We start from the raw sequence: 12,452 nt of genomic DNA, 5'->3' as shown, positions 1-12,452 counted from the left end.
CTGATTTTTCTAAAGATTATGTTAATATGGCATTTTCATTTTGTTTTTGGTCTTGTTCCATACTAAATTACCAAAATGAGATGTTAAGCCCAATTTTTTCCGGCAGATCAGAACTTAAACAATGGAGGAATATATCACAGTATGTAGCTGGTTGACTTTCTTTGATAATTTCATTGTTGTCAATTCTCCTCCATCTTCCATTACATTCTTATATACATAAGCCTCTTTTTATTTTTATTTTTTAATTTTATTTTTAATACACATTGTTTTATGAATCATGTTGGGAGAGAAAAATCAGGGCAAACATAAGCCTCTTTTTAGAGCATGAAATCATTTCTGCAACTGGGGCCATATCTCAATTTTCCACCTGGCTGGAACTTAACTTTAGGAATTCATGTCCCTACTTGCCATTGTGACCCATGTAGTTACAAGCAAAACACACAGAGCCAAATGACTCTCAAGTAAATCAGCCCTAATCTCTTCCACAAATGTTAATGCTGCTTAATGGCCATTTCTGGTTGGATGTCCAGCTCAAATTCCAAAGTTCTCTTCCCTAAAAAGTCTACTTCTTCCCTATACTGTGCTATTTCTGTTGATGGCACCACCCTGAAAGCTAGGAGTCATCTTTGAGACATCTTCCTTGATTTCATAAAATCCCACCACTTGTCATGTTCTATTCATTGTAATTGTGTGACATCTTGTAACTCCATCCCTTTCCATTCCACTTCTCACCTGCACTATTATTGTATGTGGGTCTTTCCCCTCTTCAATTTTGTGAATATTCTTCACAACCTTCCTAGTAATCTTCCATGATGGTCTGCCATGATGGTTCCTCAGTCAAAAACTCAGTGGCTTCCTAATGTCTCTGTGATAAATACTCCTGAATAGAATTTAAGCCCTGATCTATCTCTCTTTTTTGTATGTTAAAGATTTTTCCCACCTGAGGCAAGGGGTTAAGTGACTTGCCTAGGGTCACTCACACAGCTAGGAAGAGTTAAGTGTCTGAGGTGAAATTTGAACTCAGGTCTTCCTGACTTTAGGGCTGATGCTCTATCCACTGCACCCCTAGCTGCCCCATTATGATTTCTTTGGAACTGTCTTAAATTATTGTATTGCTGAGAAAAGTAAAGTCTATCAAAGTTGGTCACTGTACGATGTTGCTGTTACTGTGTACAATGTTCTCCTGGTTCTGCTCACTTTACTCAGCATCAGTTTATGTAAGCTCTCTAGATTTTTCTGAAATCAGCCGCTGGTCATTTCTTGTAAAACAATAATATTTCATTACATTCATATAATACAATTTATTCAACCATTCCCCAATTGATGGACATCCCCTTGAAATTCAATTCTTTGCTACCACCAAGAGAATTGCTATAATTTTTAAGATGTGAGTTCCTTTCCCTCTTTTAGGGTCTCTTTGGGATACAGACTCAGTAGAGACATTGCTGGATCAAAAGGTATACACAGTTTGATAGTTCTTTGGGCCTAGTTCCAAATTGCTCTCCAGAATGGTTGGATCACAAACTTTACATTCTTTCTCCTGCTTGTGTTCATTTGTGTAGGCTGGTGCATTCCCTCTTCATTTATTTTTAGCATCACTTTCTTTGTATAGTTCTCCCCCATCTCCTTTTTCATTTTTTTTTTCTGGAGCACAATGCTTATATGTCTTATTTTTTACTTCAAATCACACTTAACTCCATAGTTCTTGTGTTTTTTTAGCACAAAGTAAGCTTCTTGGGCACAACAATTATTATTATTACTGTTATTACTCTGTATTCCTAGGGCTTTGCACAGTGTCTTGGACATGTTTAGAGCTAAATATATGTTTGCTCAATTAGACACATACAGTGATGTCCAGATCCTAACATAAATACAGGAGCACACAGACACCTGGCAAATATAAACAGGCACAGACACATACATAGTTACACAAAGATATACATAAATCAGCATGCATGTACATATAGATAGACAGATGTTCTCTCTTCTCCCTTTTCTCTTTCTCCCCACTTTGATCTTTTTTTTCTGTCCTCTTTTCTTATTCTCTTTCTTTTCTAACTCTTCACTTTTTTCTCCCTCATTTTGCCCCCAAAAGAGCTACTCTCCTCCATCTATCTGATGCCAATAAAGTTGAATTTTGGAATTTGTCTACATAAACTTTTTTGCCAGTAATCATCTTCCTCCTTTGCCCTTCCCCAATGCCAAGGCTACAATGCCACAGGTCCAAGGCTACAGTGCACTCCTCTGTAGGAACATTTTTCCTTCAAGGACTGTTCTATGTTTAGATTTCATCTTTAGAGGGAGGTGCTACTTTACCTACCCTCAACTCTCTCATCTGCTGCCGACTTCATTCTATTATACCAGCCATTCTATTCTTCCCACTACTGAACCCATATTTCTCTGTACTCATCTCCTTTCCTGCCCAGCTTTCTCTCTATCTTTTTTCCCCATCCTTTTCCTTTCCTCACATGCTGTTTCTTTCCCCTCTTCCATGGGACTTTCTGGTCCCATTTTACCTCCATACTCCTAAGGATGTTCTCAGGTGGGTCCTCAGAGGGCAGAGGGAAGGAGCTGGGCAGCAGCAGCTCACATGTGGCCACTGCCTTGACAAGCATCGTGAGAGAATTGGATGGGAAGATGATGTAGAAGGTGCTGGCGGGACCATTCTGTCTGGGTCCTGGGCTTGCAGGTTCTCCTCTGGCCAACAGCAACCACTCTCTTTTCTAAAGTAAGAACACATACAAAACATGCTTAACTTTACCCTTGTCCTTGGCTGCCCTGATGTCTTAATACTATGGGCCACAAACAGGGTCAGGTGAAAGTAGCAGGGAGACAAAGGAGCACTCAGTGCTCCTGGCACTGAGCAGGAGAAATTTTGTCACTCTTGGACAAGGTCATTTCTTTTCTCCTCATCAAAGCCTGGTTGGGATGCGTGATGAGGATGTGCCATATTGCACATGGAGCTTACATCAGAGCCACTCACATCCCAAAAATGCTCCTCTTTTCAGAAGGATGATTCTATTCTTCTCCACTCACAAGTGGTCTATCCATCAGAAAGTAAGCTCCTAGAGGGTAGAGGCTGTCTCCCTTTTGCATTTGTATCACCCATGCTTAAGTTCTTGGTAAGTGTCAGATGTTTGTGATTTATTCAAAGGAGGGGCTCAAGCCAAAAGACAAGACAATAGGAAGAATAAAATAGGAATGTCAGAAACCAGGTGGGTTAAAAGTAAATCTGTGGCAGAAAAAACTCTCCAGCAACTGAGAGGAAATCTCATTTTGGTTTCTAGCTCAGCCCCAAACTTATGGCATACTCTTAAGCAAATGACTTCTCTTTTCTTGGCCTGGTTCTTTTCCTTTGCAAAATGAAGCCATTCCTCCAATGTTCCTTCCAGCTCCTTGGGAGCTGGATGCTCACTTTTGGGAGGTATTAGAAGGGATGTCTTCCTATTCAGGTATTACTTGAATTAAATTTCCTCTGAGGGCCCTTTTAGCTCTGAAATTCTAGGATTCTGATCTTTCATAATTCTATGAATATGGTATATATTGCCTTATCCTCCATGGAAGGGAAATCTGAGAGATGAATGGAGACTTCTATTAAGTGTGTATGTCTGCTGTAGATAGGAAGCCATGATGCTCTTGAAGGTTAGCAATAAGCAGCAAAAAGAAGGCCTGAAGGGCTTAAAAATGGTCTTTCCAGGAGCTCAAAATGGAAACAGAAGTGGTAAATTCATGAAGGACAGCAAGAAAACTGCCACATACAACAACTTGTAGGATTCCAACAATTTATTTATTTATTTTGGTTAAGATGATCACCAAATATATCTGCTATAAAGGCAGCTGGTCTTTCTGCTAGAAAAGTCTCAAGTAGTCTTTTCACACTCTGGTTTCTTAGAGAGGATGAAGGAAACAGTGTAGAAAGAAGTCAAAAAAAAATTCTGTAGGGGCAAAAGGCATAACCAATACACTTGAAGCAAACATAAGGTAAAACAGAGAGAGGGGGAGAGAGACAGAGAGAGAGAGAATAAGAGAGAGAGAGAGAGAGAGAGAGAGAGAGAGAGAGAGAGAGAGAGAGAGAGAGAGCGCCAAGCCTGAGACAGAGTCAGGGAGATAGAAAATGCCAGAGACAGACAGACAGACAGAGTGGTAATATAAAGAATGATAGGATGAAATAAAATGATCTCAAGAGTTTGGAATTAGGGACTGAATCCTGCAAAAAGAAATGCAAAATTTCTTTCAGTACTCTGAGAACCTAGAAAAATGTATACTCCTGGAGGGCAGGAACTTTCAGATTTGAGGCTTACTCAAATCTGCTTTGTACATAGTAGGTACTTGGTGAATATTTGTTTTAATGGTGTTGAGTGCTCCAGCTCCTTTGATGCATTGTAATGGCGCCTTCCTTTACCCTCCAAATTCTTTTGGTGCTTAACCTGTTGATGAGCTGATCTTTGCCTTGCTGGGCTACTCTTGGGTGATTGGGGCACAATTCACTTCTGGGCTTGTACTCAGTTTTTCCAACTTGATGAGACCTGCCAGAGCTCTTGAGAATGTCCACTCAGGCCAGAATTCTGTTTTGGTGATTCTTTATCAACCCAGAACACAGCTTGGCTGTCTGACTCAATAAACACTTACTAAATGCTTGACTGACCTTTCTACCATAATGAAGTACCGGAGAAAACCTTCAATAGAGGAAGTAGAGAGATAAATATGAACATTTGTCCAGGAATAGAATAGGGGGAAATTTTATTTAAGTTTACGAGAAAAAGTACCCGGGGCTTTTAGTTCTTGCAAGCTTTATATGAATCTACAATGTGACAAATACATTCAAAATTATACTGAATCTTGCCTGACCACATTTTGAAGACTGTGTTTAGTTCTGGGATCCACTGATAAGTTATGGTGTCCAGAGAAGGGAGAAGAGTATAAATGAAGAAGAAATGATAGAGAAGGCCCAAAGATGAAATAATTACCTACAGAAACTCAGGCCCATTTCCACTTCAGCAGGCAATAGAAGTGGAGAAGGAGCTATCCATAGCTGTGGCTCTTCTGGAAGAGTACAATAATAATAACAATAGTAGCTAACATTTATGTAGCACTTATTATGTGCCAGACATTGCATTAAGTGCTTTACAACAACCCTGGAAAGATAGGTGGTATTATTATCTCCATTTTGCAGTTGGGAAAATTGAGGCACACAGGGTATACAGCTATCATCTGAGGCTGGATTTGAACTTGGGTCTTCGTGACTCTAGGTCCAGGGAGCTATCTGCTTTGCTACCCAATCGCTTCCATGTTTGTTTAAAAGTCCATACATAAGGTGGCTGAGTTACGAGCCGAGCCTTACAAACTATGAAAGACTTCTTTTTACATCCATCATTTTGCTTGATTTTCTGCTTGTCTGGCTTTTGTGGTCTCTCACTTAGTCTTGGGCTTCCCTCCTTTCTCAGATTCTGCTAATTTGCCCTCCAAGGGTATAAGGAAATTCTCTTGCCTCTGATCCAGACTTTGTAGGGTGTTGAGGTGGAAGGGACCTTGAAGTTACTCTAAGTCTCTTCTTATTTTACTGAAGAGGAAACAGGCCCAGGAAAGCTAAGAAAGGCAGTATCAGACTTGATTCTTTTCCCCAAGACAATGTCTGATCAATGGTAGCTGATCCCTTCCCATGTAGATGACCGCTCAGACTGTGCCCATGCAAACTCATTTTGGCCCTTACAGCAGGATACTCCATCACCTTTCAGTTGGTGCCGGGGAAGACTTCCAGCCTCACCAGTTTGCTGGTCCCCCCCTTCCCATCCATCTCCACAGGCTGACACAGCTCATTTTCTTTAAATTGTTGTTCAGCTGGGTATGAATCTATTTAACTGTATTCAGTCCACATTTTTCCATTTGTCCATAAGGATCCCACGAAAAGACTTTATTGAATACCTTGATGAAATCAAATCACACTAGACTTATGATCTCTCTACTTAGTAATCCTGACTGAAAAAGAAATGAGATTTGCTTGGTCTGAGTTATTCTGAGATGGTTCTAGAAATCAGAGACTATAAACTGTCTGATAATCTTCTCTAGAATGGTAGGAGGAGAGATAGCAGACTCCCTTCCATGGGGCAGTGATTCCCTAAGTCCATCCCATTGCCCTCTCTGAAAACCAGCTTGTCTCTGACACTTGTTCCTGCTTCTCAGGAAATCCTGATAGAGCTGACAGAGCAAGTTCTTTCAGCCCAAAGGCTCAGTTCATTTAAAGTTGCTAGAGTCTTTCTTACGACATTCTTCTTGGGTTTCAATTTCCCAGCACAAAGCTTGTTCTTGCCTTTCTTTGTAGGCCACATCACTGCCCTTGTCAGAGGAGACAAAACCATCTCGGCCCTTCTCATTTTCTTTGTTGTTTATTAACATTACTCTCTTCCACAAGTGGTAGGTCTCTCACTTCCTTTTTGTTGGCTTAGCATTATTTACAAGCCTCAGCTTATTAGAGATTTCAGTTTGCCTGACAATATTTTTACAGCTGATGTTGTAAAAAGAGGGCTGGATATGAGGCCAGAGGCCCAAGTGGGAGCTGCCTTTCCACCCTTCATTAGCTTGTGCCCATGGACAAGTCACTGACCTGTTTAAATCAGCTGCAAATTGGGACTAATAATACAGAAATATAATAACTAAAAAGACTGATATTTTCAAAGTGTTTTGTAGCCATGAAGTCTCAATATTTGAGGTCTTAATGTGGAGGCTGGACAGCCACTTGTCAGGGAGGCTGCTGTTGTGGGGAGCTCAGCTCACTAAAGCCCTTTTATAGGAGGTTCCAGATCTCCGGAACAGAAATGTGGCCAATTGAACCCAAGAAGAAATGTAGTCAATCTACATAAGTCATTGTTATTCTTGTTACAGGTCTGAGTCAGTGCTTGGAGGCTTCTGTGGTTGGATGCCCCTGCTTTTAGTTTTTGCTTAAATCCTTTTAAAACTGGACCTCCCTGAAGTGGAATGGCGTAAATTATCTGCCATAAAAAGAGGCAAGAAAAAGCTTTTACAGTGGAGGGGGAAAGGGGGAGGAGATAGTGAATGAGTGAACCTTACTCTCATCAGAACTGGCTCAAAGAAGAAATAACAGACACTTGATATGGGTATAGAAATCTATATTACACTACACAAGTAGGAGGAGAATGGGAAACGGGAAGGGGGAGGGTGATAAAAGCGAACACCATATCAATCCAAACTATTGAATCTGGCATTCAAGGTTCCTCCATACTATGGCCAGTCCTGTTCTTTCTCCATTTCAACTAAGCTGGGGGGCAATTCTTCTTGTTCCTGCCTCCTGCTGATCCTTGATATGAACAATGGGGTCGGGAGTGGCGGTAGAGAAATACAGCAGGGACCATTTGCTACTGCTAAATTTTAGGGACTCCATTCTCTAAAGCTAATTTCTGTCCTTAGTGTTGGCACACGAGGGCTGCCAAACCAGCCTGTCTTTTGCCAGATTCACAGTGAAGTGTGTGAGGGAATGCAGAAATGGGTGGTCGGGTTCAGGGCTCCAAGAAGTTGTCCGTGGCCTGGGTACAGCAGACTTTCCTCCTGGCTCTCTGTGCCCTTGTACGTGGCTCCTGCTGCACCTCCAGGCCAGGTACTAGGAGCTCCTGTGCTGTCTTTTTGGCACACAGGTGCAACCTGCCTGGCTCTGGAGACAGGCACAGGGGGCATCTCAGCAGTGTTTGCGTGTCCTGAGGCTCCTCTGCTTGGTATTTCTTTCGTTTCAATAGACATTTATTAAGCGTTTGCTATATGCCATGTACCACAGTAAGTGCAGGGGATAGAAAGAAAGGCAGAAATGGTCTCTCTCCTAAAGCAGCTCACATCCTAAGGGAGGCCATCAGGGGTACAGAGTGGAAGCGGGCACAGGAGAGAGTGCCCAGTCAAGTTTGGCCTTGGACACTCACTAGCTGGGAGGTTCTGGGCAAGTCACATAACCCTGTTTGCCTCAGGAGCCTCAACTGTAAAATGAGCTGGAGAAGGAGTGACAAACCTCTCCAGTATCTCTGCCAAGAAAACCCTAAGATCACAAAGAGTCAGACACAATCAAAACAGCTCAACAAAAACATGCCAATAGACGTGCTACCAGATGGTGTCCTGAGTTGAACATTATTTCCTCTGTGACTAAGGTCAATCTCCTTTCCCTGGGGAAGATGCCTTTCAGGGGGCATCTTTGAGACTCTCTGTTCAGGCCTTTCCATTCCTCCACCATAAAATGTTCTTCCAACACTAACAGTTCAGGTGCCTTCCTTCCTCCCTCCCTCCCTTTCTTCCTTCCTTTCTTCCTTCCTTCTTCCCTTCCTCCCTTCCTTCCTTCCTTTTTCTTTCCCTTCTTGCCTCCCTCCCTCCCTTTCTCCCTTCCTTTCTTCCTTTTCTCCTTTCCTTCCTTTCTTCCTCCCTCTCTCCCTCCCTCCTTTCCACATTTGAGTTCACACCTGACTCCTCTGAAAGTCCTTTCCTATCACTTGCACCCTCTGATCTGGACTAACCTCTTTAGCATCCTTTTAGTGCCTCTTTCCCAGTGTTAGTACCTTAGTTTTGTTGTGAACCTTCTTTACGTCTACTCCACAGAGAACCTGGCAGGGCCATCTTTTCTTGCCTCTGGTCTCTTGTTGCCCAGTTTGCTGCCTCTGCTACCGCCTGGACCTTGAGAGCTCAGTTTGATCAGCTAGGGGTTTCCAAGTGGTCTGCCACTGATTCCTGGGAACTATGAGTCTCAGAGAGAAACCTAGAACTGCCCTAGAGGGAGGAGTCTCTCCTCACCTCCACAGAGAGTGTATGAGTATACAAGGGGGTGATGGAGTGAGGCCTGTAGAACTCTAACTAGGAATATCATTATCTTGGCAAAAAACAGTAGAGCCCGCTGGGGAGCTAGGGAGGAGTCATAGTGATAGTTTCTGTAAGAGAGGAGAGTGTCATGGCTGGGGGATAAGTACATGGTAGATTGGAGTAGAACAGGATGACAGAGGGCTGTAATCACCCCAGGGAATGCATCTCTTCTCACCCTTCCTCCTCAGTAGCATCCTGGGGCAGAGACCCTTTTGTCCCAGGCTAGTTATAGCAGGGGAGCTGGTGTGGGGCTCATGCCTACTTGTGGCTGGTACTTCGGCGTTCCAGCTCTTGCCACCCAGTGACACAGGAACTTACCTGCAGGCTGTGACACAGGGCATGGAAACGCTGCTGGTTGGTGTCTAGCTCATCCCAGTCTAGCTGCCAACAGCTTGTCGGCCTGATGATGAATGGGAGTCCATATGTCACCGACTCGCAGACTCCGCTGGATTCTAGAGCCCTGAGACAAGAGAACAGCAGGGAAGAAGGAACATTCTGGGGCATCCGAGTCTATCCCAAATGGCCCAAATCCAAGTAGGAGCCATGAGGGCTCAGGCCCTGCCTGAGAGCCTGCACAGCCTTGCCAAGGAGGCCGGCCCCATGCCCCTTGGCAGCCTATACTGGCAACAAATGCACTTATTTAATGCAGAACAACAGGCTGGAAGAGTCACTAAGCTTAAATAAGAGTGCTCATTGATACCAAGAGGCTTACGGCCTACCTGGGCCCTCTGTTAAGCACCAGGATATGAGAAAAGCAAGAAAACGGCTTTAAATAGCTTCCATTCTACACGGGGTAGCGGCTCATATACACAGAAGTACGTACGGAAGCAACATGGGGCCACTCTGGGCAGTGAGAGACACTGGGGAGGGGGAAGAGCCCTGTGCAGCAGGTGGGCTTCTAAGAGATGATGGGGAGGAGTGAGGACATTCCACACCTGGAGCTGGGTGATGTGAGGGACCCTGAGGAGGCGGGTTTGGAGAGAAGAAAGGTGGAGTAAAATGCAGTAATGTATACTGACTATGTGGAAGGAATCAGGCTTCCTGAGAGGCTGAGAGAGAGAGAAAAGGGAGTTTGAGGGACATGAGTGAAAGGCAAGGTACAAACTTGTGAATGGTGGGCAGGCCCCCTCCTCAGTGCTCAGGCCCCACCCTGGGATGTCTCTTGATTCCCAGCTCATGAAACCCAGAGACTGTTGGTAATAGGGCTTTCTCCTTTTATTTGACTTTTGGGTTGAAGATTAGATAAAACTTTCAACTCAGCCAAGAAGAGAACAATGTTACCAGCTCTTAATGGTCTCTGGTGTTCGTGTGCTAGGATGGAAGGGACATGGTGGGGGTAGCACAGTGCAGAGAGGACTAGGTGTAGAGTCAGGAAGATCTAAATTAAAATCTGGCTTCAGATGTATTAGCTTATTAGTGAGAAAGTCTGGGCAAATCACAGCCTTTCTCAGCCTCATCTGTAAAATGGGGATAAAAATAGCATCAGGATTGTTGTGAGAAAAAAATAAGTGTTTTGCAAAGCTATACCAATGCTAGCTGTTGTGCTTATTATTGTTGTTATTACCTTGTAACTTCATTGTTTTTTATTTCATGATTTTATTTCATGAAATATGATTTCTTCCTATTTGTAATTGCCCTTTCTAAAACTAGCATTTGTGGGAAGAAGGGAAGCTGGCAAGAATAAGTTATGACCTCCTGGTCAAAGTGAGACTACTTCCCACTCAGAGTTACAGCACAAGGGACTTTTATTCTGGACCACTAAAAGAGCACTATGGTTTTAGTGCTTACTATTTGACCTGCGACATATAGATATACTTTTAAGCCAATATCTTCCTTAGGGATAGGACCGAGAAGGACTAAGCATGAAGTCATGGCTGTTCTGAAGGCTGCATACCTTTCCCTGATAGGTTATTGGACCTTCTCCTTTCCACAATGGTGGAAATTGAAGTCTCCCTTGGGGAAGTAGAATAGATCTTTCCAGATCCCAAAGCATATCATTCTAAATATATCCATGGCCTATTCCATCTATCTTTCTCTATCACAGCACAAAAGGTTCTATCTCAAGTATCACTCAGGCAAGATTTCTGGGCTTCTTTATCTGCTCAATTCAATTCACACAAAAGTTTAAGGAATCAACATTATTGGACAAAGCAAACACAAAGAGGGTTTGGAGAGCCTATTCTGAATAAGTTTATAATCTGATGGTAGGAAGAACAAGCATACAAATAACTACATTCAAAATGTATTTTCAGCACAATGATCTGAGGAATTTGAGGAGAAAAAGACTATCAGGGTAGTCAAAGATGGATTCATGGAAGAAGCAACACCTAAGTTGGATCTAAAAAAGTGGATGTGGATAGGAAAGAGCTGCCTGCAGGGCCTGATAACCACAGGAACAAATCTGAGGGGCTGGGAGAGAGCTATATTGGACTAGAAGAATCATTTAATTTGATTGGAACATAAGATTACACTAAGAAGGGTAAAATGAGATGAGGCTGGAAAGGTGGGTTTGAGCCAGATTATGGCAAGGTTTGAAAGACAAGCCAGAAATTAATACTTTGTTTAATGGGCAATGAGTATCTATGGGATAATAACAGCAACATGGAAAATATGAGTTGATCATAAAAGCTGACATTAATATTTAGGGTTTTAGGATTTACAAAGCACTTTGGGTACATCATCTACCTTGATCTGCGAGTTCCCTGGAGGTTTCTGAGTAGAGCAGTGCTAAGTGATCACTGTGGTTAGGAAGATTACAAAGGCAGCATATGTACAATGATGGTGGTATCCTAAAACTACATACATGGAAGGAGATACTCCCTCAGGGAGAATATGCAGACACCACAACCTGATGATGCAAGGCACTGCCACCCCTCCTCCTTCTTCCTCCCCTCCCCTGCCTTTCCCCCACTCCTTTTTAGCATTTCTCAAATCTGAAAGTCAAGCCAATGATCAGGACTTGTTTCTCTGAATAAATGTATGAGGAAGAAACGCAAAGGGAAGTGATGGGAAACACTTTCCAATATCTCCATCACTGCTAGTGGTACCATCCAATGCCCAGTGTTGATCATTTCTTATTTTTTGGGGGGGGTTCTTTTAAAAAAATTATTTATTCGTTTGTTTATTTTAACACATATTGCTTTAGGAATCATGTTGGGAGAAAAAAATGAGAGTAAAAGTGAAAAACCATGGGAGAGGAAAAAAAAAAACAGAAAAAAGAAGTGAACATAGCATGTGTTGATTTACATTTAGTTCTTTAGTTCTTTTTCTGATTGCGGATGGCATTTTCTGTTCAAAGTCTATTGGAATTGCCTTGGATCACTGAATCACTGAGAAGATCCAAGGCTTTCATAGTGATCATCACACAATCTTGCTGTTACTGTGTACAATGTATTCCTGGTTCTGCTCATATTGCTCAGCATCAGTTTGTGTAAATCTTTCCAGGCCTTTCTATAATCAGCTTGTCCAACATTTTTTAATAGAACAATAATATTCCATTACCTTCATATGCCACAGTACTGGTCATTTCTCACCTCACTTTCCTCTTGTCTCCAACTCTCTCCCAGCCCCTCAGATTTATTCCTGCTGCTATCAAGCCCTACAGGGAT

At 42.7% G+C, this 12,452-nt stretch overlaps 1 protein-coding gene across 1 annotated transcript in view; it reads right to left on the bottom strand.

Moving 5' to 3' along the window:
* Window positions 1-12,452, bottom strand: part of M1AP (meiosis 1 associated protein) — a 97,604-nt gene that overhangs the window by 2,998 nt on the left and 82,154 nt on the right. The window contains exons 6-7 of the mRNA XM_051964312.1: window positions 9,163-9,304; window positions 2,517-2,723 (exon numbers count right to left, since the gene is read on the bottom strand). Coding sequence (XP_051820272.1) covers window positions 2,517-2,723; window positions 9,163-9,304 — 349 coding nt within the window. The remainder of the gene's footprint in view (window positions 1-2,516; window positions 2,724-9,162; window positions 9,305-12,452) is intronic.

The sequence above is a fragment of the Antechinus flavipes genome, chromosome 6 (assembly GCF_016432865.1).
Source record: "Antechinus flavipes isolate AdamAnt ecotype Samford, QLD, Australia chromosome 6, AdamAnt_v2, whole genome shotgun sequence".
Taxonomy (NCBI): Eukaryota; Metazoa; Chordata; class Mammalia; order Dasyuromorphia; family Dasyuridae; genus Antechinus; species Antechinus flavipes.
Note: the sequence above shows the minus strand (reverse complement) of the source record. Positions and strands in the feature narration are given on the sequence as shown.